The 27282-nt window shown below is 36.5% G+C and overlaps 1 protein-coding gene across 5 annotated transcripts in view; it reads right to left on the reverse strand.

Moving 5' to 3' along the window:
• The window catches only part of LOC127937933 (microtubule cross-linking factor 1-like), a 52827-nt gene that overhangs the window by 3706 nt on the left and 21839 nt on the right, over positions 1-27282 (reverse strand). The window contains exons 4-15 of one of the 5 annotated variants that reach the window (XM_052534317.1): positions 25197-25256; positions 23349-24764; positions 18970-19122; positions 15913-16041; positions 14701-14919; positions 12067-12228; positions 10552-10719; positions 8644-8883; positions 7089-7391; positions 6666-6742; positions 3942-5505; positions 1659-1719 (exon numbers count right to left, since the gene is read on the reverse strand). In XM_052534317.1, coding sequence (XP_052390277.1) covers positions 1681-1719; positions 3942-5505; positions 6666-6742; positions 7089-7391; positions 8644-8883; positions 10552-10719; positions 12067-12228; positions 14701-14919; positions 15913-16041; positions 18970-19122; positions 23349-24764; positions 25197-25256 — 4530 coding nt within the window. In that variant the 3' untranslated portion in view covers positions 1659-1680. The remainder of the gene's footprint in view (positions 1-1658; positions 1720-3941; positions 5506-6665; positions 6743-7088; positions 7392-8643; positions 8884-10551; positions 10720-12066; positions 12229-14700; positions 14920-15912; positions 16042-18969; positions 19123-23348; positions 24765-25196; positions 25257-27282) is intronic. The other 4 variants (XM_052534315.1, XM_052534314.1, XM_052534320.1 and 1 more) reach the window with 4 other exon arrangements.

Below are 27282 nucleotides of genomic sequence, written 5' to 3' on the forward strand. Positions count from 1 at the left end.
TAAAAATAAATTCAAGCTAAATAGAAATAACAACAACTAATACTAATAAAAATGGCAAAAGAACACAACAAAATTAATAAACTAAAATTAAAATTAAACATCTAAATATAAAAACAATATTAAAATAACACTTGTCTGCAAGCTTTAGTGCTTTTACATTTTATACTTTTAAATAAAATGGATAAACATAGATTTCATACTGTCTGTAGCAAATATTAAAGAATAATAATTTAAAACATAAATATCAGATGAAAAACTTAAACCTTTTTTTTTACTTAAACTTAGAAATTAGAAAATTTGAAATGTTTCCTTAGCAACTACCTGAATTAAAATGTAAACAAAAACTAATATTTAACAACTGAAATAAAAAGAGATTAAAGCTAAAAAGAAATATTAAAAAACAGCTAATAAAAATGAAAAAAAAATGACTAAAAATATATTAAAATAATATAAATAAATACTATAATATAGAAATATCAATAAATATATGATATACTATATAAACTATAGTAAAATATCACTGTATGAAATGCATCACAAATCTATAACAATTAACCTGAAACACACTATAATTGCAAGCTTTGAATGAGTGTAAAGTTGCTGTTAGATGTTAAGAAATGAGACTTAGCATTAGCAGCAGATGTTAAACACTGTAGCAAAGGCAGAGCCAACACCAACACCAGCCAATGACCCCAAACGACCCAAAAACACCACTATCACAGCTAACATGCTTGCATCCTGTTAACACCAGACAGCAAATATTACAGTACTGTGAACTGAGAAAGCACGAGATGATACACTGTAGTTTCCATCAGTAGGGCTGGTGAGGTTAAGACCCTTTATTAATAGTCGAAATGGTTACACCAACCAAAAAGCCACTTGTGAGTTTGATATACAGTGATTATAAAGATGTTTGAACACTTAAAGGAACAGTTCACCCAAAAATGCAGTCCTTTACTCAGCCGCAAGCTGTTCCAAACCTTTATAATTTTCTTTCTTCTGATGATCACAAAAGAAGATGTTTTAAAGAATGTTGGTAACCAAAGCCATTGGCTTCCATAGTATGAAAAAAATACAATGCAAGTCAATGGTTTCCATCAACATTCTTCAAAATATCTTATTTTTTGTTCACCATAACAATACTCAAATGAAAGAAAGAAACAGAGTTAATAATGACAATTGTAATTTTTGGATGAACTAACACTTTAAATCACTTTAAAAAGTGTCCAATTTTTTTTATTTTTTATATTTTAATCTGTTAAAATGTCTGTTTTGGAAATGGTTTGAATAGTTTGTTTGAGATATTTAGCTTTCAAATTTGAGCAATGATATATCAGCCAAAGCTTCTTGTGTTTTGTCACATGAAGTCCCACCCCATGTTGATCAATTTTCGGGATGATTTTGGTCCAATAAAACCTAGCTAGCTTTTTGGATGGCTGTTTATTAATGACGTCATTAATATCAGACGATGGGCATGCTCACACCTTCATGAGGACCAAAAAAATGTACACACACAATATTTCCCACAATGCCTAGCATTGATACCGTGTCTACAAACTGTGTGGCATGCGGTGAGAGAAATCCATTAAAATCAGTCAGACGGAACACAAGTGAGGTCATTGTGAGGTCAAAGGTCAAGTAAGATCGGTGGAACTTACTGCACGGCGAGCACAAGCTGCGTTACAGTCCCCAGGGTGCAGTTAGTAAGACAGTGTGGTTCTGGAGACAACCCAGAAAAACAAGAGTGAACACACTGGTCAAAATTATGCAAACACTACAGCGGGGATCTGGCAAGTCTGGCCCGGTCACAGGACGTCTACGGTTAAACCTGTAAAAGCAGCTCACTGTCCTTTAAATTGAAACATTGTAGCACAATATAGAAGTTTGGTGAATCTCAACACAATACAGGCCATAATTTCCCCCAAAATAATTATATTATAATAAAATATTGTATTTTGCCCTTTATATTTTGCCAAATTATCATTACAATATTGCAATATACTGTATAATATAATCTAAATTTATAATATAATATATATTTTTTTTAATGCAAAGATTTATTTATAGTTATAAGTACACTTATGAAAAATATAGTTATTATTATTATTATTATTTTGCTATGAAATGTGACCTGGACATGTTTTTGTGAGATTCACAAATATAGAAGCTTGGTTTCAAAACCTGTCCAAGCCATATATCTCCTCCAAAATAAATACAAAAATACAATATATATTTTGTAATATAATACAATTGTATTCTGGTTTTATTTTGCCCAATTTTCCGTACTTATGTGCATAGCAATGTAATATAATCATTATTGCATAAATAAATAAATATGAATGCCACTATTTTTTATTAATGAAAAGATCTATTCATAATTTTAAAAAGGTTTGCAAAATATAGCTTTATTATAATAATAATTATTATTAATGGCGCAATATGTAAGACTTTTTTATTAAAATGTGTACTTCCATTTTCCCAAATGTTTGGATGCTTTAATATGTTGAGCATTTTAATAGACCTGTGATGACCGCACAGAGTAGCATTACAACAGAATTTTCAAGTGTATCCAGTATGATAAAACAGCGCTACATACGAATGACAGGAAGGAGCGGAAGCAACTCCCATGATTCCACACTCAGTCACGGCATCATCAAACTACACTACCTGCTCTTTGTTTATGTTGAATACGCGCCATCTAGCAACAAAAAATACATATTGTGCCTTTAATCTGGGGTGAAATGTGACCAGGACAAGTTTTTGTGAGATTCGTCCTCATAGGTTGATACATAACGTGTACTCTATGATACATATGATTTTACCTGTGTACACTCAGAATATATTCATACTTTTCCTAATAGCCTTGATATTCAGATTTATTCAGCCAGATGACTGTCTCAAGCAATAGAAATAATCAATAAAAAATTGTACAAACACCTAATTTCCAATATAAAACGTACCGCCAACCTAAAACACTGTTTTCTAAATTGGCACAACGGTTTAGTGTATTCAACACTTTCTTCTGTCGTACTGTATGAATTAATGCCTTGTAATATCCATTCCGTTCAAAACACAACTCACGAAGAACCATCTGCCTTTAATGATGTTAAAATCATTGTAAATGTGTCTTTGACCATTAACATAGTATCATGTGATTGTGCAGTGATGGCGCTCCTGTAGTAAATGCTGATCTGTCTGTTGACACGTTTCGTGCTTTTATGTGAGGGATTAATCTTCCAAATGGATAGAGGAACACTGGATACTACTTTTTATAGTGAATTAGATCCAAAGTATCCAAAGAAATTATGCAAGCTAGGTCCATTGCAAAATAATAAAACAAGCAGCATGTGATTATACTACTGTTAGTATAGCAACAAAGCAGCACGCTATAGCAGGCAGCTCAGATGTGTAAGGGCTGCGCTCAGGCAGCGTTTGGCAGCTGGCAATGAGACGTTTTGATACTTTATTTATTATAATAATTTTGAAACTGCATTGGTTAAGAACCAAAACATTTAACAAGCAGCCAATTTTATATCGCAATATACAATCTACACATGCATGCATGCACCTGCATTCACAAATTAATTCTGTCTACTAGACATCAAAGAGATTAGACCAAATGAAGATATTTGCTTTGGTCTTCTCCTAGAAAAATACCCCAGTAATCTTATACATGTCTCCTTTAGTGTATGAGAAGAGATATCAACAGTCTCAAACTGTGTTTAGATTTGCAAAGATACTAAAGTATGAAATAAAAGTTACAATTTATAACAAAATCTTCATTTTGATGACAAATTACAAACATGTGCACATGCACAATAAGACCAGGAACAACTAATAAGAAAGTAAGGTACATTTTTAAAGTTGACTAGTTCTCCAAAGCTATAAAAGAGCATATGTGCTCTTCTTTTAGGTAGAAAGAAATAAAACCTCTCAGTTACCTCAAGACATCCTGGTTTCTCTGTGTCTCCGGTTTTGCTCGGAGCAGCTGTGGATGAAGCGGAAAGCCTCCTTTCTTCCCTGAAGCTCTGCTCCAGTAGTTTCTTATTCAAGATCCGTGCTGCGTTCTCAGCTAGCGTGTAGCCTGGAGGAGCGGACAGGTCCTGTCTGGTGCTAATCACCTCTGGAGTTTTCTCGCCTTGCGTCTCTACAATCAGCTGCACAGGGCTTGGGGACCGGCCCCGTGAGTTCCTCAAAGGCCCCTGTGCAGCACAAACACTGGGAGATTTAGGGTCTGTTGGCCCTTGAGGCTCGGTTTCAGTGGGACGAGAGCGGCTAGGGGACTTGTTGAATTTCTGCATGGGCTCGTAAGCGACTGGCGTGTGGTCGATGAAGTTGAAGAGGCTGGAGAGGCCGTCGTTGATGGTGGTGTGAACGGGACTGTCTCTGGTCGTAGTGGAACGGGCCCAAGCCGATTCATTGTTCCCTTTTTGCTGCGGAGCAGTGGTTGCTGGGGTGGGAGCACGGGGTTGGCCAACAGGTTGTTCTCCTTTGCCAGAATTAGAAGGTTTCCGTTGGAGCTTAGGTGAGCCATATTTCGGCGAACAGCATGGACGTTCAAACTTGGCTTGTATGATTGGAGAGTACTGCATCTTTCTCTGGCTACGTGAAGGAGATGAGATGGGCGTGGAGCCTCCTTTGGGTGTCAGACAGCGGTGAGGGCTGCTTGTGAGGGTGCGAAGAGCCTCTGTTTGCAATCCCACGCTGATGGTCTGGGTGGTCTGTGTTCCTCGTGTGGTTAAACCATTTGTCTGACATGCCATGTCCCGTAGCTGCCTTTCCGGAGGACTAGATCCAGATGCAAATGATCGCATGGCATTCCGAGCAAAAAATGCCTTTTCCTTCATGTCATCGCTCAGATTCCGTGAAAGCTCCAGCTCTAATGACGAGGTATACCCGACAGCAGCACGACTCGATGGACGTTCTCCAGGCCTAAGTCCTGCCTCCAAATGACTCCTTAGCTCACATGGCCACCTTCCTCCAAACACCTCATCAGCACCGCCAACTATCTCCCCTGCCTTTACTTTGGATAACATGTATTCCTGCTCAGGGGGTCCTGGAGCCGACCGCTCACCTCGAACAGGACTGTGGAGGAACTGCACCCCAAACTGTTCACCCTCCTGGGCTGCACTGAGTGGGAGCTCTTGGCAGTACTCAGGGATACTCATGGTGTTGGTGGTCAAGGTAGCGCTGGTGGTCAGGTACCAGGAGGCTGGCTGGAATGCTTCCGAAGTAGACTCGGCCCTTCTTGGTTCTGCCCTCTCTGCCCAGGCCTCCATCACTGGAAAGGGGATTACTGGGTCAGGAATGGGGCAAGCAGCCAGGGAGCTGGTGGGCAGATCCCAACCCTTACTATTAAACTCCTCAATGTATTTGAGGTCATCTGGTGAAAGGGGAGGAGTCACATCATCCCGCCCATGCTCGCCAGGCTTGCTCTTATCTGGCAGGAAGGGGGAACTGTCCATCAAACGCTGGAAGTCACTCATGGAGCAGACTGACTTTGCCCTGCGGAGGCAAAAACAAAAGTTACATTGGTGTTTCAAAACACTGTAACCAATGATAGATGCAACTCTCAGAGTTAACACTATGCTCCCCTAACCTTGAGAACATAGGACCCTTAGAACTAGGGAACACAGGACCTTGGGAACAGTGGATCCTGGGGAAGGGGGAACATAGGACCCTAAGAACATGGGAGCTTGGGAACAGGGGACTGTGGAAACTGGGGACATAGGACCCTGTGAACAAAGGACGCTAAGAACTAGGGAACATAGGACCTTGGGAACAGTGGATCCTGGAAACTAGAGAACATAGATAATGGGAGAGTGGAAACTATGGAACATATAGCCCTATCAATGTGGGAGCTTGGGAACAGGGGACAAAGGACAGTAGAGATCTTGGGAACAGGGGACAAAGGACAGTAGAGATCTTGGGAACAGGGGACAAAGGACAGTAGGGATAAAGGATTTTAGGAACTGGGGAACATAGAACCCTCCTGAATTTGGAAGTCTGGTAACTGTGGATATGGGGGAAATTGATTGATCTGTACAAGGTGAGACGCTCAGGAAAAGACACTGAAGCTTATCTACAGTAACTTAGACAATGTTGAGACCTTTGAAAATACAATTATAAATGGACATAGGGTCAATAACATGGACTCACATGAGGTCACTGCCAGATAACAACACTAGCAACTAAAGGCCTCGGGCTTCACATTCACACAATGTTTAAAATGAGCAAATTAGCAATGTTTTGTAAGACCAGCATTACTTTTACTACTCATTGACCAATCTCACCCCTAACCCTTTCAGTAGAAAACTTTGGCATCTCAAATCATTTGTCTCGTTGAGAAGACGCGTGAGGCTGTTACAAAGTGATCAGACTAATGGAAGGGATCCGAGCCATATCTAGAAGCCAGAAGATCATTGAAATTTGGGGTGGGCACTTTTCACCCAGGCATGTGCAAACACCACTATATTTATAATTATGACAAATTAACCCTAATCATAATATACATCTTTTAGCATTGAAATATAAGATTATTCAATTGCGCAGCTGTTTTGTCAAGCTTTGCTATTCTTTAGAGGAGTCTTATGTCGCAAAGAGAAGAACAAACTTACTTTACTTTCTTAGACTAGCACACACATACTTGTTAACCAAAACCATACCTGAGTAGGCTGCCACCGCTCTTCTCTTCCTCAGGGTAAATGGCAGGATCCACACTCTCAGAAATCTCATTCAGTGCCTGAAACAACAGCACAGTTAAAACATTAAAACCATTGTTAACTTGCTTTAAAAATGTATGCAGTACAGTGCAGATAGTTCTGCCATGTAATAAATCTTTCTCATTTCACATGCAAAGATGCAAATCATAAAAGAGGTAATTTTCATATAGAACTCTTTTATAGCAGCAAAAACATCCTGCGTAATAATAAGGGCCAAAGAGAGGATAACGACTTTGGAAAAAAGCTTTTGATGCCAAACAAACAAACAAACAAAAAACAACAACATTATAAGTAGACCTCATTAAAAAAAAGCATGATATGAAATGCGCCCCATCGTGCAGTGTCTACTCTTTCTCTCTCTCTTACTTCCTCCAGATGAGGGAACCGCTTTTCGCTCTCCAGACGTGATGGAGGAGGCACCTCGGTTTCGCTCAGAGGATCCAGAGAGAGGGCATCCAGGAACAGGCTCTCTTGGGGCCGGTGTCCCTCAAAGGGTTTGGGTCTGCCCAGCACCCACTCCTCCTCCAGTGTGGCCTCCGAGTCGGAGTGGGAACGCATGTGTGCGGCTGTGCAGGGGGAGCGTGGAGATCTAGGAGCCTTACAGGGGCTCTCCTGAGGGGAGAAGACATGTGCTGTGCCTTCTTCTTGCTGGAGAACGTCTTTCTGCATCTGGGATGGAGAAGAGGAGATACTGGCTTTGTTTCAAGACCTAGTAAGCCGTGTTGCTGCCAACTGTACACATAGCCAACTATCTTCTAAGGCAGGGTTTTTCGGCCGGCTGAACCCCTTAGATGTGTTACATTTACTTTTACATTTACTCTTTTGGCAGTATAAATTAATAATTATATAATTCAACCATACATTTTCATGTTCATGGTTCTCTGATGTTGGTTAACGGTCACATGACATGCATGTAATAGATAAAATATTAATAATTTATTAATTAGTGTTTTATTTTGACTTTGTAACTGGAGCCCAATCAAATATAATAGGTGAGCCTGGACCACAAATCCAGTCTTGCAGGAATAGCCCAAAATGTTGTAAAAAAAAAATTTCCTACCATAAATATACTGAAACTTAAGTTTTGATTAGTAATATGCATTGCTAAGAACTCATTTGGACAACTCTATATAGGCATTTTACATCAATACAACCTTTTTTTTGCACCCTCAGATTCTGCTAAATATTGTTCGATCCTAACAAACCAAACATCGATGGAAACATTTATTCAGCTTTCATATGATGTACAAATCTTAATTTTGAAAAATTGACACTTATGACTGCTTTTGTTGTCTAAGGTCACATATAATGATAATAATATTTCTAGTTCTTATTATATAATTATATTTAATTCTAATAATTAGAAATTAATAAATAAATATATTCCTGTTGCAAATTACAATAAACACATTAAAAATATTTTCAAACGTTTAAACCCTCAAGCCTTAAACATTTCAAATCCTCAACCTTTGCTATAATACTGCTGAAAAACTGTAACTTCTGTCCACATAACTGTTGAAAATGTGTAAATAAAGTGAACCTAGTGTATGTTGAATTACCAAATGCATGTTAAACTCACAGCACAAGCAGAGATGTATGCATTTACTGCTAACTAAACTGCTCTGAGATGCTGAGTGCAGTGGATTATATCATGATGATTATGTTAACATGCTGCTCAAATAACGAAGGAACAAATGAGTTTCCATGATTGATTCTGCTATTTTCCTGTTTATCTCTGTGAAGATGCTTTGACACAATCTGTATTGTACTAAACACTATAGAAACAAAGTTGACTGTATTATTGGCATATTTAATTACGCTTAATACCAATACTTTCTGGCTTTGCACGCACTTACATGTCTCGTCTACCATGTACTGAGTGATGTGTATGAGTTAAATAAGAAGGAATTACACCACTGACCTTTTCCATTTTGCGGTACATTTCCCGTAAGCTGCGGTCCCACTCCTGCCTCTCTTTCTCGAACCGCTCCAGTAGTTCATTCCGCTCGTGGGTCCAGCGTTTCTCTCCGTGCTGCAGTTTCCAGTGCAGCTCCAGTGCTGTGCTGTGACTGTCGGCCAGCAGACGGCTCTGTTCCTCCCGCTCCTGCTGTAGTACATCTGAAGCAACTGTGTCTCCAGTCTCTCCTCTCATATCCTGCAGCTGCAGGGATGACAGCAAGACAAGAAAAAGAATAAATTCCACCATAGGGTATGTTTGGAATAACATACTGCTCATTGCATTGCATGCATGATACACATATTTTAAATATGCATTGCAGAACAACCGAATGACATACTATAATTAGCAAAATGTGCAGTATAAAACCTTCATCATGAAACTGTATCCCTTAATTAAATGCATTACACTGGACCTTCAATTTTCAGTGCAACAAAAGAATGGTAATTACAACTGTGATTTATAACATCAACTTCTTGACTCATTATTTAAACAGACTGCTGTCTAATAAATATCAATGATTGTTTCTTTTATTTAAGCATACAGTGAATTGCTATTTGTTAAATCATATTTTTTTAACACAAAGTATACAGTACAGTACATAGTGTATACCATGAAGAATGGAATCAGCAGTACGCAGTGCATATAGCACTTTAAATATATAGTCAGTGTGTAAGTTTATCAAATGAAATGCAGTAAATGTAGTGCAGCAGAGTCCAGATACACTTTTCTTATTGCATGTTTGTACTCGCTGTCTGAATGAGCAGGGATCCTCTCACATCTCCTTTCTTTTAATAGACCATGACTGTGTTTGATGGCTGAACTGCACCACTGCATAAATATAGCTGGCTATTTAAAGACGCTCCCTAACTTACTGACACAAAAACAGCACAAGTCACTGTAAGCTGAAAGCAACGCATGGCACTGATGATGCTTAACATCTTCACATATGCTGATTAACTAGATTTATGTTTAGTGAAGATATGAAGAAAATCAGTTTTATAACTAGACCAAATTTCATATTTGACTCTTTAGAAAGTTACCTTGGACATTGACATTGAAAAAGCTATTTACACTACCTTTCAAAAGTTTGGGTCGGTGACATTTGTAATGTTTGTGAAAGAAGTTTCTTCTGCTCACCAAGGCTGCATTTATTTGATGAAAAATGCAATAAATTATTAAAATCTAAAACAATTGTTTTCTATTTGAATATCTTTTAAAATGTAAATTATTCCTGTGGCATAAAGCTGTATTTTCAGCATCATTCCTCCAGTCTTCAGTGTCGCATGATCCTACAGAAATCGTTCTAATATGATGATTTGCTGCTCAAGAAACATTTCTGATTATTATCAATGTTGAAAACAGTTGTGCTGCTTCGTTTTTGTGGAAACCATGACACGTTTCATTTTTCAGGATTCTGTGATGAACAGAAGAAAGAACAGCATTTATCTGAAATAAAAAAATTTTTTTACATTAAAATGTTTGATCATTTTAATGTCCCCTTGATGAACAAATGTAATAATTTATTTCTACTTTCCCTAAACTGTAAAAAAAAAAATGTATTTTTTATACACTTTTTAACTTTTTTAAATTAAACAATTGTTCTATAAATTCTTTTTCATGCAGAATTGATCCAAAATTCCATTTTTCCACATATATATTAGTTTGTGCTTATACATGTGTCTCATTGATGAGTGAGTGACTATTTATAGAGTTGATGTGATGTAGATTCAGTTCAGTCACTTATAAGTTTCCATGTCTTTTGGGATGCTGTCTGAGAAGGTAGCTGCCTATGTAGACAGCAGTCCTGTTTTAGGTGCTTCCTGTCTGTCACAGGTGCTTTCTGCTGTGATGTCAGGTTTGTTTCTGTACCCTGTTGACGTGACTCCTCATTTCAGCGTGCTGTATCTCCCACGCCGCTCTCTCATTGGCTAACGTCTGCTGCAGCTGCCAGCGCCGCTGGGCCTCCTCGCGGAGCTCCGCCCTGAGCTCCTCCAGCAGAGAGCGCAGCGCGTGCAGCACACGCCGACTGTCACCTGTCTGCACATATGGAGGACACTGTTATTGCTCAGAGATTGCTCTGTTGTAGCTTAAAGGAGTTCCCAGTTTAAGTATCAACTTCGTCTCAGATGTTCCCCCTGCTATTCTTTAGGAAAAGGACACAAATGAGTCACTAGTAAGACTCTAGAGCTATAAAATTAATGTGAACAGCAACTGAGAAATGTTTACGTTTACATTGAGATCTCTCTGTAATGTGCATTTGTATAAAAAAAGGTGCAAAACATATTAACCATTAATATCTATTGTACGGAGCCTCGTACATGACATGCAAGAAAAAATTAATAAATTGTGCGCACGATTTACTAATTCGTTCCCTCAATTTTCTAAATGTGCACACGATTACTATTGCGTTTCCTCGATTGCGTTCGCTCGCAATCGAGGGAACGAATTAGTAAATCATGCACACGATTTAACCTTATATTTTTTCCTGCATGTCATGTGTGGGGCTCCGTAGTATTGTAATAGTACTGTTATACAAAAATAATAATAATGATCATTTGTGCTGAGAAACATCTGAGAAGCACGACTTTTTATTCTATGTATTCTGTCTATTCTCTGTTCATTTTATATATAGGAGAAATAAGTGATATTTTGCAAGGGACTCATCTGTGATTTTTCTTCTCTGCATGTGAGGGAGGTGAAATGCATTACAATGATAAAAATCATTAGTTGTGGGTTTGTATTATTAATTAGGTCGATGTGGGAGAGAGTTAATCATGACACAATAACTCAGTCTCTCTTAGTCAGCGACTCTCTTAATCGTCTTTAATTAAAGAAACGGTCATGTCATCATTTATTCACACTCCTCATTTCAAATGCATCCTGTTCAAACTTAAAGTGAGCATAAATGAGAATGATCAAAAAAGAACATTTAGAAAATCTGAGACCCATTAATATCAGATCTCTCTTTAAGGGATAGTTCACCCTAAAATGTAAATCACCCCATCATTTACTCACCCTTCATTTTTGGGTGAACTATCCCTTTAAGTGTGCAACTTTTAAACAAAATTGCAAACAAACTCAAATCTCAAATTCACCATTCACTGAAATAAAGATATATTCAGCTTTCGATAAACAAATATTGCATTTCAATTAGAGAAGCCAGCGCCGCTGCTAAAACATTTACACTGATTTAATATTTACCACAGAACACATAGAAGAGAGATTTTAAGTTGAACAAACAAAAGCACAAATTTCTTTTTATTACATTTTCGATGGATATGTTCCTGTGGTATTTAAAATAAATAAATAAATCAAATCAAATGAAATGCATAACTGAAGGAATCCCTGTGACATTATTACAAAACATATTGTTGTGGTATTAACCTGTTTCTGGTTCTGGAATCTCTCCGGTGACAGCAGGAAGGGGCCGGGCTCTGTGAGGTCACTTCCTGTGATTTGGGCGCTCACTTTGTCTTCCTTCTCTGTCTCTCCATCACCCTGGTCAGTCATAATGCCCAGTTCTGGAATGTTCTCCATTTGTTCATACTAAAGAAACAAAGAAGAGGGTGAGCAGAGAAAATGTTTACAGTTAAACGCTTAGCATTTCTGTAAAATTCCCTAAAATGCTGCGTGTTTTAAAGCTTACAGTTGAATGCTAACTGGTTAAAAACGTAATAAAATTAAATAGAAATGTATTTGTTTATAAAAAATAATATGAAACCCCAGACATGACGTAAGAAATAAATATAAAGTGTGTGCACGATTAACTAATTCGTTCCCTTGATTTGCTAAATTGTGCACACAATTTACTAATTCATTCTCTGGATTTATAAATCGTGTGCACTATTTAGCAAATCGAGGGAATGAATAAGAAAATTTGCAGCACAATTTATAAATCGAGGAAACACAATAGTAAATTGTGCACATGATTTGGCCTAGTATTGTTTTCCTGCATGCCATGTGCAGGGTTCCGTAAAATAAAACTAAATAATAATAATAAAATAATAATAAAAAATGAAACAAAAATACATAAATAAATCTTGTTAAATCCATGTGGCATTATATTCATTAAAAAATTGTGATGGTCCTAAAACAGGTTTCAAACATACTTTTACATTTTTATTTCTTTATTTTGGGTTAAATTCTGACCAGACAGACGACCAATACATTTTTATGAGATTCACCCATTGCGTCTCTAAAAACTAGGGAAAAAAATTAATATTAAATGTATTAAGGTGTTCAATCATTATTCATTTTATTTTATTTTATTTTTTTTTACCTGTGATTTGAACTGGATTATGTATTTATGCAAAAGTAGTTTCTGATGTAATTTAATGTATGTATTTACATTAAATTAATATTAAATGTATTAAGGTGTTCAATCATTTATTCATTTTATTTTATTTATTTATTTTTTTACCTGTGATTTGAACTAGATTATGTATTTTTGCAAAAGTAGTTTCTGATGTAATTTAATGTTTGTATTTACATTAAATTAATATTAAATGTATTAAGGTGTTCAATCATTTATTCATTTTATTTTATTTATTAATTTTTTTTTACCTGTGATTTGAACTGGATTATGTATTTATGCAAAAGTAGTTTCTGATGTAATTTAATGTATGTATTTACATTAAATTAATATTAAATGTATTAAGGTGTTCAATCATTTATTCATTTTATTTATTTATTTATTTTTTACCTGTGATTTGAACTGGATTATGTATTTATGCAAAAGTAGTTTCTGATGTAATTTAATGTATGTATTTACATTAAATTGCATTCAAAGTATACATTTGACTCAGTTTGTGGATCATCTTGGCGTTAATACTGCAATGCTTTCCTGCTACAGAAATGATGATGTATTGATGTGCCATAAAATAATTTCAGTCTGACTAATATTTCTGCACTGGAAGTGTTTCTGAGCTTCATAGTTAACTTTTGCTGTGCTTCAGAAAACCAACATTTGTTTACAGCAGAACACAGCATCTGTTGTAGAAATGACAGATGGACTGTGAAATTAAAAATCATACAACATGTGCTCACATTGTTCCATTAATGAACTGTTATGGTTCAACAGACGAAAAACTGCCATGAAAGAGACAAATGCATCTAAAAAAAGAAGTGATACAGGTGTACAAGAACTCACCAGAAATGCAAACTTTACATCATGCATGTTTTACATTTTGCATCTCAGAAAGTTTATTATTTCTGGTATTAATCAAAGTTTTATTAAAAAACAAAACTAAGTTAAAAAATTATATATATTAAAAAAAACAAAAAAAAGTTTAGTTTATTTATTTTTTGTTTGTTTGTTTCAGTTGGTTTTAGTCTTATATAAAAATATTTAGTTGCTTTATTTTTTATCATTGTTTATTTATATTCAAAATGCATTGATGTATCTATAAATACATACAACACACCAGTACTTTAGCATGATTAATGCATAATACAGAAATAATTAAAATATAGCATGTGGTAAATGATCAAATATAAAATGTGACCCTGGAGCACAAAACCAGTCTGAACTATCTGGAGTATATTTGTAGCAATAGCCAAAAAAACATTGTATGGGTCAAAATGATCGATTTTTATTTTATGCCAAAATCATTAGGATATTAAATAAAGATCATGTTCCATGAAGATATTTTGTGAATTTTCTACTGTAATTATATCAATACTTTATATATAATCAGCAATATGCATTGTTAAGAACTCATTTGAACAACTTTAAAGGCAATATTTTTTTTTGCACCCTCAGATTCCAGATTTTAAAATAGTTGTATCTCGGCCAAATATTGTCCTAATAAACCATACATCAATGGAAAGCTTATTTATTCAGCCTTCATGTGATGTACAAATCTCAATTTTGAAAAATGCACACTTAAGACAGGTTTTGTGGTCCAGAGTCACATATTCCACTGATATTTTTATTGTGTTTTTATTGATGCAACGGGTCAATCAGGATATGTCCTGGTAATTTTAGTCATCTCGGCTAGTTATTCTGGATCTGCTCACCTCAGTATGTGCTCCCTCCTCCAGGGCGTCCGTCCTGCGTCCGAACCTCCAGTGCATCAGGATCCAGCGCAGCTTCATGTACACAATGACCATGTTGTGATGGAACAACCTCACTTCCTGTTGCAGCAGGACTCTATCCTGTGCCCATGTTGGCTCATTAGATTGAAGTCCCTTCAGCTCCAGTCCTCGCTGGGCCTCGGCTCGCCTCCTCTCCTCCTCCTATGGTTAATATACTTGTTATCATTATGATATTAGACAGATGCATGCTTGCATAGAGAGCACCAAGACTCTGAAAGATCATGTGGGGGTTTAAAGGCAAGCGGAAAAGTAAAGCATACTAGAAAACCCATCTAAAATCACTTTTATTGTGCAGTTTTCTTGCTAGTATAAGCTGGTTTAGGTGGATTATTAGTTAGTGGGAACCTGGCTAGGCTGGTATAAATAAGACTAACATAAGAATAACTTTGATATTGTTAGTACTATTTCAAGATGAACACTTACTGGACTGAAACAACATAGATTTACCTGAATATCCATAAAATCATGTTCAAATGTGAGTATCAAATATGATCATCAAGCTTTTGAGAAACATCTCTCAACCATCATTGGATTGCATTGCATTATAAGGTTTGATCATCAAACTCAGCATTTATTTATCATCTTAAAAAACATATTATTGAGACATACAGAGTGACAATAGATATTTATATGCATTTTATGTAAGTAGTCTGTTATTCTGTAATAAAGACCTCATTGATTTACATTACAAGCATCAGAATTTCATCACTTTTTCTAGTGATATAAATATCAGGATCTGTAATAAATTGCATATTTTTGCTCAATTTGGGCCTTTTTCCTCCATATTCTCACTATATCAAACTATACGAACCATAAAAGCCTGATATATCAAATATGATACTCAACAAAAACATATGCAAACTTCATTATTCATTGCAAACTACTATTTTCACATCAGTATTTTATGTGAGGATTCTTTGAATTGATGACTTGCAGGTCTGATCCTGTTTCTAAAAGTAAACCATCTCAAGTCGCATTTATTGTTATGGCACTTTATACAATTATAGATCATTTCAAAGGAGCTTCACTGTGATTTTTAATCTTCAATTATGAGATGAATACAATTTGAGCTGTAAAGCAGCTCTCAGGTGATTGAGTTTAGTTCAGTCATGCATGATGTCAAACAGCAGGTACCTGAGTGATGGATGAAGTCAAGCTGTCTTTCTCCTCCGCTCCAGCTCTCATCCTCCTGTCGTGATCCAGGACCGGGTCACGGATCTGGACCCCATCAGAACACAGAACACCAGTCTCAAAATCCCAGCACTTCGAGAGAAACACCATCAGTTTTCATGCATAAACACATATGTGTCATGCTGCAAGGCAGATGTGAGGTATCTTCTCATTCTAGATGCACTCCCTTTACATGGAAAGGGTAGCCAGGACAACATTAAATTGCATTTTAAGTTAAGTTAGTTTCCTAATAAACTTTCTGGATCGCTGGTGATAAACACAAGATAATTAATTCAGTCAGCCAAAGGAAGATTCTCCATAAGCTCATAATCAATTTAGATTTATTTCCATACTACAGCTGTGCTTTATGTGCTGTCTTATTGTAAGGCTGAATCAGAGTTATTATTGTTTACTAACACCAAAACTAAAACCATTAATAATATTTTCGTTATCTGAAAAAAAAAAAAATTTTTTTTACTAAAATTAAAAACTGAAAATATACAAATAAAATCTAATTTTTATCTAAATATAAATATTAACAAAAACTATCATATATCATGTACTATCAAATATCATTAAGATTCATATGCAAGAATATCTCAAGCTGAAAAATAAGCATATGCTGCCTTCAAGTCATTTCATTAATGATTGAGAGCGTATGAAGTAACATCAGGTCATAATTGCAGAAGCTTTAGTTTTCGAGTCTTGAAATTTGAGGGGATTTTTAATTGCAATTTGAATTTTGGAGGGAAATCTGTCCAATTCTGCAGACTAGATTTAAACATTATTTTAAGATTATTTTAAAATAATTTTATTTGTAAAAAATATATATATAATTTATTTATGCAGTGCATTTTTTTGTAATGCACATCAGTATAAAAATGATAATATAAACATGCAAGATTACAGTGACATTACTAATTTACACCCGAAGCCCCAATGTTGGTAACAGGTAAAAAGTGGTTTTATGAGGCGACATGCAAAACTACATTTCCCATCATTCTCTGCAGCTACACGCTAAAATATCCACAGCTTCAGTTGCACAACTAATGCACATCCATCACTTTTTATATTGTTATAGTAGTGCTAAAACTGATAAAGTTAAAATATTAAATTACCAGTGTTAATTTGTTCCAGTCAAAATCATTGTAAAATGACTGAAAAATAGGGACCTATTCAGCAGGACTTGAAGGAAGCATGATGCTTGTAAAGTAAGTGTGCATTGTTGCATATTGCAAGATGCTAAGTACACTTGACTACCTGTCTTTTAGCTGATTTGGATGCATGGCAATAGCACATAAACTGGGACAAACAATAGACATACAACAAATTAAATGCAAACATATATACAGATGGCATGCTTAATACACATACAGCCCTTATTTCAAACAGAAACATCACATTCTCAAAGCTCCTGTGTGAGAGGATGGTGAGTGATCGTAATTCATGACAAATCAGTGTGATTTTAAAATAACAGCAGTGATTGTGAGCTGAGTGAGAAGAAACCAAAAGAATCACAATGATGTGAATTAAATTATTCGAGCGAACAAACTGATCTCGGCTAGATCTTGTGATTTAATTTAGTTGCATCAGATGAATTGATGCTGTTGCTGTTTTTGGTCTATTAATCTGGTGTAAAATAACTGGAAGTGCTATTTTAGGATATTTGGCTCGCTTGCATTTGGTTTTACTACATTACAGATTTATTCAATTTAATCAACTTAAATTAAGAAATACATACAAGCTAAAGAGAATTGCTCTTCATACTAAAGAGGCTTTCCTTTCCTTCTAAACACAAAAACATGACCTAGTGAGCAGCTTTTCTGTTTTTTCATGTAGAAACAAAAAATATAACATTATAAGTGGACTTCAGAAAACAGTACAAAAGAATAAAGAAAAGGCAGTTCTTGGTCTGTCTGAAGCGAGGTCATTCCTGTTTCAGGATGGAAAGCTTTGTCATTAAACAAATCTGTACTGCACATTTTCACAAGGAAAGGCACTCCAGCTCTCTAGTTTTCCATACACCACCGTATCTTCTCTTACTGACCTGTTTTATTGTTAAAAAGAGGATTACAGCCTTGGTTATCTCTGGATATCTTTGACAGCTGTTGCTTTTCATGAGATATGGTTACATTTTAACATAGGAAAAACTTTGCAACTTTGATGGTATATAATTGTAACATTTTAATTCATTATCATTAATATATATATATATATATATATATATATATATATATATATATATATATATATATATATATATATATATATATATATATATATATATATATATATATATATATATATATTATTCATTATATTACCATGTAATCATTAATAATTTAATAATTTAATTTAATTAAATATTGAAGTTGCATAATGTATGAAACTTACAAACATTAAATTATATATATATATATATATATATATATATATATATATATATATATATATATATATATATATATATATATATATAATAAATTCTATATTTTGTGTATGTATATATATATATATATATATATATATAAAATATAGAATTTATAAATATAAACAATGTTAACATCCATATTTAATAAGAGCTTTTCTTAATATTAAATTTATAGTAGACTATTTATATATATATATATATACACACACACACACACACACCGTTTCATAATATTATATTTCATATAATATATTAAAGTTTAAGTAATGACATTCCGAAAAAAACAAATCATTTCAGAGTCAATAAATGCAACACTTTTCTGAAACTACAGTGCTTTCTTGAAAATTACTCCCCACATTAATTTTTCAGCTGCTTTCATATTTCAATCAAACATGTGACGAAATCCCAAGATAACCAAGGCTTTCCATAAACATGCCGTTTTGGTAGAGTACGGGAATATCCATTCAGTGTTTACTATCTTACTGCGTACCACATTAAACTGTCAGTGTTTCGGGAAGTCAGAGGCACTGCAAAGACACTTAGAAACGTATCTGTCTTAAAGTCGAGAGGGAGATGGACGAGGCACTGACCTCGGGTCTGAAACTGTGGGGTCTGGTGTATCTACTGAGTCCAGGGCCTCCCCTGGCTGTGACGGAGCCCTTAGTGAAGCCCTGTCCCTGTCCAGGGGTCTCCGGAACAATCTGCCGCTCTAGACACCTCTCCTGCTCCTCCCTGCGCCCGAACTGTGAGTGAGGAGGGGAGGAAAGGGTCCAGGAGGAGGAGACAGAGGGAGGTGCATGGGGATCGGTGAACGACAAACAGAACACACACACACACACACACACGAGACGAAAAAAAGAGTGGAGGGGAAAAATAAAACTGAATGTAGGTTTATGCCAAACTCAAGAGTGTGAAATGCATAGGTGAGGGGGTCATCGATACACACTGTATTCAAGAAATGATTATGAATTACAAAACAATGATCGAATGGAAAACAGATAGAGAGAGAGAGAGCCATCGGGCTACAAGATGAAGAAAAGCGCAAAAAGAAAGACCAACTTAAAGATGATGGCGAAGGAGATAGACGAGAAGAGAACGAGAATGAGGAGGAACAGAATCATGGGCTGAAACATCTGGGAATGAAACAAGGGACGAAGAGAGAAGAAGGGAAGGGCCAAGGGGAAAAAAGAATGCAAAACACTGGTTATGAAGCGCATGCGATGGGGATACATGAGCCTTACAACCAATAACCCAAAATGTGCAGTGACTGACAGCTGCCACTAAACACTTACAGTGTCATGCCAAATCCAAGACCAGGTCAAAACCCTAATGCTTAATCCTGTCTACCGACTTAAAGAACTTTTGGAGCTGTTTTACTAAACAATTGTACTATATAACTGAATTAATATTAATACAATCAAATCTTAATAATACAATAAATCTTAATTAAAAAATTACAATGAAAATTACATTCTTTTAATGATTTAACTACATATCATTTAATCATTTTAATAAGTACCTTACATTAATATTAAGCTAATAATTAAAATAGTACATGTAGTTAAAATAATACATTTCCAAATAATTATTAATATAATTAATAATTATTAAATATATTAATTATTATTATGACATTTATTCTACCATTCATTGCAATGTTAATATTAATGTAGCTAATATTTAAATAATAAATGAAATTAAAATAATACATAGTTTTTTTTTACAATTAAGATAATTGAAAAAATAAATTACAAATAAATTTTACACTTAAAATAATACAGATTATACCATAGCTAATTATAGCTGATGAATACAAAACATTATATTATACTATATAATTACCATTGATGTATTGTTTAATTGTTTATTGTTTAATCATTGATAGAACCATGCTAAAGGCTTTTGGAAGAGGCGTAACAAACATCTGCAAGGTGTGTAGGACTTTGAAAGGGTTTGGATGTGGCACGACGGCAGCATGATGCTTGTAGCAAAGCTCAGCCATGCGAAGAAAAGCAGCATATTGAAAAATTAAAAACATCCTATATGAGTGTTTATCAGGTCTGTTAGCATTAACCGGTGAGGGACATCTAACCGTTCATTGATATGAGGTGAAAAGGCTGTGGCTTTATGCTTGATGAATATTGTTTTAGTGGTTGGATTCAAGTGACGTGACCCAAAGCAAAGAACAGCTCTGCTTAACCGATGGCTTGCACCAATGAACATGATCCAAATGAGCTAATCAACCAATATTGACCTTAAATTTGAAATATCAAATCACATGCAGAGGCTTTCAAAGCTACTAAAGCTTCAATAGATGTCAAACCCGTAGTTACATGCAGGTTATTAGCTGGAAAGTTGACTCATGTTATCATAAAGTAGATTCAAAGCACAAAGCAGGAAATAAGCTACATGCAGTTCTATGGAGGGCAGCTTTCCGAGACTATTTCGCATATATGACATCAAAACATCTGAAAATCATTGAGACAAAAGACACAGCTGAATTATTCCTGAGAAAGATCAACCACATCAGAGTCACTTAAAAATATACAGAGAAACAAACATCTAGTGTATTCAGAGTATGTTTACAGGTCACACAGAGCCTCTGGAGGTTACTCAGAAAACAAAAACGCAGTATAATCATTTCTTGTCTGCCATATCTCATATTAATGGCTGCATATATGTTGCATCAGTATTAACTATTAAGTATTAAGGCCAGATCCCAAGTGATGACAAACACATTTTACTGCCATTTTAACTAGTGTTAGTATGCATCATACCACATCAGCCGGGACCAAAATGGACAAGTGCCAGTAAATAATTTTTTCATTGAGATCAGATTAATTACAATAACCTACAAATGTGAAAATATGAGGATCTAAGTCACAATGTGTCCTCCTGACTTTGTTAAAAGTGAAGTTTAAGGCCAAAGATTTGCACAGAGGGAGTATTAGCTTCTAGCAATATCCAATAGACTTTACGCATTACAAAACGAGATGGCACACAATTTATAAACAAATGCTTGTACAAATGTGCCCTGATCAGTCGCTCACAGCTGGTATGTGCACTTGTGTTCATATCATATATGATGCTGCGAATAACATTTAGACTATTTGTGACAAATATGCATAAAACGAATATAGCAGATATGGACTAAAAAAATACTAAATACTATCAAAGCTTATTTCTGCCATGGAATAAATAAAGGTAACTGCAACTTTTTAATTCACAATTCATGATTGTCACATTTTGCGATTCTGAGATGTTAACTCACAATTCTGAGAAGTCAAAATTACGAGATTGCGTTTTTTAAATTGATGTAAACTTAGAATTAAAAAAGGCAGATTTGCAAGATGTCAACTCCGAATTCCAAAAAACAGACTCAGAATTGTGAGATGTTAACTTAGAATTCCAAAAAACTGTCAGAACTGCAAGGAGTCAAAGTAGAATTATATTTAAAAAAAGGAGTCAGAATTGCGAGTTGCAAATTTAGAATTCTGAAAAAAAAAAAAAAGAACTTGCAACTGCGAAAATAAAAGATTTTTTATTCTGTGGTATGAAATAAGCTTGAGTAAAAAACACTTTTACGGCCGGGAAATATTTCTTAGTTTACCCACTACTGGCATAGTACATTTTGGACCCTTCAAATCATAGACAACCAAACAGTACACAGCTCTGTCAAGCCATGCAGGAAATAACCATAGACAGTAAAAGAAATGGACACAGCGACCCCATTGGAACTCAATTGAGACGAATGAAGCCCAGTTTTAGCGTTTTTTAGCACTTCCGTTTCTGACGCGCAGACTCAAACGAAGCTTGACGACGTCAGCAACCTGTCTGGCAGATGTAAATCTTCTAGAAGCTGTGCGTGCAAACTGCCATCGTTAATCTTGCAGAGCTGCGAGCTTGAGCGGGGAGTTCTTTGTCATGAGTGAGCAGGAGTAAGTAATCTGATTAATTATTTTGTATAGTATTTTAAAATGTAACGCCAGTACGCCATATTAAGTTAATTGCCTGCGAGCTTCTCCTCCTGTCTGTACGGTAATGCGACAGAGAGCCGAGTTGTTATGACGCAATCGTTAGCCTATTTTTTACAAAAACTGTTTATACGGGGCCATAATGTAACTTAGAAGGTAATGGAGCCCTTTATACATTGTCGTGTATCTTTAGAAATAAATAATGGACAAACAGAGTCTTTAAACGCCTCATATGTAAAGTTATTCGCTGTCAAAGTGACGCCAAAATGAATGGGAGTCAATGGGAATGCTAACGCAAGTGAAGTTCTGCTAAAAGATGGCAGCCCCCACCCGACTTCAACTTCCGGTCGAGTTCCTTGCCCCTTGGAAATAACCCCAGGTGCGAGACAAGGGGGTTGTGGGTAAGAGGATGTGGCAGGTACAGATGCAGGTGTCTATGAGCAGCATTGAGGGTGGTTTTGCCAGGAAAGGAGAGGTAGGGGCATCTTGGATGAGTTCATTAGCACTAGGGCTGGTATTTTGTGTCTCCTGCTGTTTTATAATCTCATTAATCTCAGAGCAGGTCTACCAGAATGTAACTTTGCTCACAAATCTCCCATTTATCTTTCACATGGATCTTTTTTCACACCTAACTTACAACAGAAAAGATAAGAAATATCACTGTCGGGCAAGACAACGGTTTGATAATCTGCCTACAGCTCCATATCTCAAACAACTCTACCTTTTTCCCTTCTTATCTGAGTGCTGTTTCTGATTTGAGATGAAGAGTCATGCCAGCCAAATTAGGTGAATAGCTTCCTTTGTGATGCATTCATGACCTTCGATATATATGATACGTGAAGATGCAGAATCAATATAAAGGTGTGCATTAATTCTCAAAAAAGGAATTTCAAATGAGGAAGCAGCAAAGCAAACAAGGAAGTTGCTATGTCATGTGATTGCATGTGACGGCAAAAACTGAATAAAGATGAAGGGACGAGATATACATAACCTACCTGGAAGTCCGTCACCAGATCCCTTCCCATTGTGCCGATAGGTGAGTCCCTTGACATGGAGGTAACTGTGGAAAGGAAGCTGCTAGATTCGGTGAGGTTGGGCATGGGGGAAAGGTCGTCGATGCGTTCCCTTAGACCCTCCCCAAGGTGGTCCACCTTGTCCATGAATTGCTGGAGCTCCGTTCGGAAAGCCCTCATGCGGTTGTTGATGGAATCCAGCACCTGAGAGTCGGGTTTAGATTCAACAGAGTCGCCATCGCCTCTGAACTCCGAACCTTCTGCAAGATGATCCCCTCCCAGGACAACAAGACCACCTTCGTGGATCAGACTGTCCGTATCTGCGATGACCCGCTCCACCGTTTTACCAAGCATCTCAGCTTCACGCCTGACGTTGTGGAGCGTCTCCCGGTCTTCCCGTCTCCGTCGGGCAAACTCGGCCACTCCCAGCTCTCCAGGATCTGAGGGTTTCTCACCACTGGCGAAACCAGATGTCGCCGTTCTCTCAAACAAGTCGTCGGAGTCGCTCTCGCCGCCGACAGGACCCTCACGTTTGGGGTGTAGCAACAGTAGCCTGGCCGTCTCGTCCTCATCTGGTTCCCTTCGCCCAGCATCGCTATCCACATCACTATCCCGTGGGCTACTGGTGCGTATTCCCAAGTGTGCCGCTAAGTCACAGCGCTGCATGTTTGATATTAGCACCCGGTTCTCATACTGCAGCTTCATCACCTTCCCACTTAGTTCATTGATCTGGAGTCTTGCGGCTTTCAGCTCCTCCTGCTGTGTGGCAACACTCCCTGCTCCTGAAAAACCATTTCCTCCTCCGTTAGGTTTGAGTGTGCCACCATTTCCACCTTCAGATCCCTTGGACTCCCGGTCGGCTTGGCTGGGTCCAAATTTGAAGCGGTTGAGTTCAGACGTCAGCTGCTTGTTGTGGTCCTCAATCTCAGAGATGGAGCGCCGCAGCAGCTCTGCTTCCTCTTCCACAAACTGCAAGTGTCGCCGTAGTTCGCTTGCAGATTCCAGGGCATCGCCACCATACGGTGAGGTAGGGACACTTGAGAAGGGTTCACGCCCAAAGCAGTCCCTCTCGTACTGACAGCGCAAGTCGTCGTTTTCCGCCCTAAGACCACGGTTTTCCACCTCCAGCTCTACAATCTTCCTTCCCAGAATATTGGCTTCCTCTTCCACCAGTTTGAGTCGTAACCTTAATTCAGCTTCCCGGGAGGTGTGGGGGCCTCCACCTGTCACCTCTGCAAGGGGCAAAGGACAGTCCATGTCTCCATATACTGATTTATAGTTCTGCAATTCTTGTTCCAGTTCATCCTTCTCGCGGCCAAGTTTTGCCATCTTTTTACGCATTAGAGCAGATTCCTCCTTGGAAAACTGTAGCTGACAGCGCAGATCTGCACTGTCCTCCTGGAAAGAAAGAAATAGGTGAACAATAAAAGGCAATACCATTCATTTTGAAATAGCAAATAGTGAAAGAACAATTGGTTTCGACAACATATAAGAAGTCAAGAGGTTCTGTAGTCTATATACTCAACAAGTAGTGCATTTAGCATATTGTGCTGTTCTGTGCACTCTTAAAAATAAATGTTTCTAAAGGAGGGTTTTGAAGCCATGACAGAGAATAACTATTTTTTGATTTTCCAAAGAACCTTTCTGTGAACAGTTATTTATAGAATTTTTTTATGTAAAGAACTTAATAGTCGAAATAACCTTTTAAAGAATGGTTTGTGCAACGTAAAGTTTCCGTGGAAGTTAAAGGTTCTTCATAAAACCACAGATGTCAATAAAGAAACATAACATAAGGCCTGTGAATTGATCTTTGTGTTTCTTTGTACACACCTGAGTTAAAGACTTCTTATCTTTGAAGGTTTCTCTACTGCTTCGCCTCCGCAGAGCAGTCTGAAAGACAAAAAGAGCCAAGTTACAAAGTGTAAAGAGGACAGAGCAGATGAACAAAATGTGGGAGTCAGCGACTAATGAACAACATCTTGATTTCTGTTACCAAGCCTGGTAACCTTCATGAAAAACAGGAGCAAGCTTCTGATAATAAATTATTAATTTTGAATAAATAAATAAAAACTATCAGCATCTTTTTTTTTATTTTTTTGTACACACTATTAATTATGAATACCGGGTCAAGCTTAAAACTATTATTATGTGAATTACAAGTCATGGTCCTTAACTATCTAGTAGATCTTACTATTTGAATAAAACACTGCTGCAGTCAGTTTATATGTCGGAAAACTACATAAATATAAAACTTAACAATTCATAATAAACAAAACTGTCAATGCATTGCAAACTGCATTGGCCTTTCAGCTGTTCTGCTGTTAATAAAGGCGACTCTGGATATTAACAATAATAAACAAAACTACTGTATGCAATACTAGTTTGAGATTCTGCAAATGCTCCAAATGCAGTTTTTATCTCATTTTTTGCACTTTTCCAAATTAAAAATGTAAAATTATGACTTAATTAAATAGAATGCAACATATGTGAAGAAGAACAAACCAAAATAGTTGCCAAGCACTTAGAAAAAAGAAATGAAAAAGATGTGAACAAACAGGTTTGGTAATAATATGGAAGACAGTAAATATGCTGGAAAAAAAATAAAATAAAGTTGAATATATTTTTATGTTGTTGAATCTGTGTAGGGTGAAATCAGGCCAAAGATGAACTACGTTAGTTGCATTCTCAGAGTTGCCACAAGAGGCGCTATAGCAAGACTTTAACTGTCTTCTATTCTCATTTCTACTTCAGATCAGCTACTGTCATTGTGGAGGAACAGTTTTAAGGGAATCATACTAAGCAAGTTAGTTAAAGTCAGTAAAGTTAGCTACCAAAAATAAGAACACATCCAATTATTTTGCTATAATCATTGGCTGACCGCACATAATCTCTTACTTGAATCAAGAGTTAAGTAGCTAAACTTAGCCCTGCTTATGCACAGTCTATCTTGAGTCATACACCGAACTTAAATAGCTGCTGCTGATGGCTGCGTTAGCTTGAATCATTTGTGGCCAGACAGATGGAAAGTGTGAGATGGGCACAGGAGAGGAAGGAGTTTGAAAGTTTTTCACCAACACACAGCAACAAGGCGAGACTCCAAAACAAAGGAGGGGATGAGATGAGGTGATGTCATTTTTATGTGGGCTTGAGGGAGTCTGCAAATTAGTTACAATTTATGATTCACAATTTTCCCATTCACGTTCAGACATCCTCCAGTGAAGTCATCACCACTAGCTGCCACACAAACATCTATCACACAACCATTAAGAAAAAAACCTAACATTTCTATGCATGCTAAGTCAAACGTCACTATTACCATTGCTCATATTTAGTTACATTCTCCTCAGACTAAGCATTTGAAGTTTAGTGCATGATTCACACTCCAGACGTATTGATTCCTCATCGTGTGTAATGCATTACATTTATGCATTATATTGCTTGTACTTTGTTGCTTTTGTTGGTTAATAAGGTTGTACACCTTGAATGTAAAGACCTTGCAACCATCCAGAACAAACTGGCAACTGCATAGCAACACCTAACATGCTAAAAAAATGCTAAAAACATCTTGGTAGCAACATTGTAGTGCCTTGGAAACCACTCAGAACAGAATTTGCATTGTGGCAATGACTTTCGCAATTGACTGAGAGACTGTAACGTGTTTGCATAACACACACAGAGATTAAGTTACACAAACACATTAATGCATTAGTGTGCAAAACACTCTCGGTTTAATTCTATCCACGCATCGCTAGCATGCAAACACACATGCAGCTTAAAACATACTTAAAATGTGCAACAGAAATGCCATGCATCGGCTTTAGAGGAACACATGACGAGGGTGATCTGAGTGTTTAATGAAACACCTCTAATAAAACAGATAAACAAAGGGATCTTTTATAACGGATCAGCAAACATG

The sequence above is a fragment of the Carassius gibelio genome, chromosome A2, assembly GCF_023724105.1.
Source record: "Carassius gibelio isolate Cgi1373 ecotype wild population from Czech Republic chromosome A2, carGib1.2-hapl.c, whole genome shotgun sequence".
In the NCBI taxonomy this organism is placed as follows: domain Eukaryota; kingdom Metazoa; phylum Chordata; class Actinopteri; order Cypriniformes; family Cyprinidae; genus Carassius; species Carassius gibelio.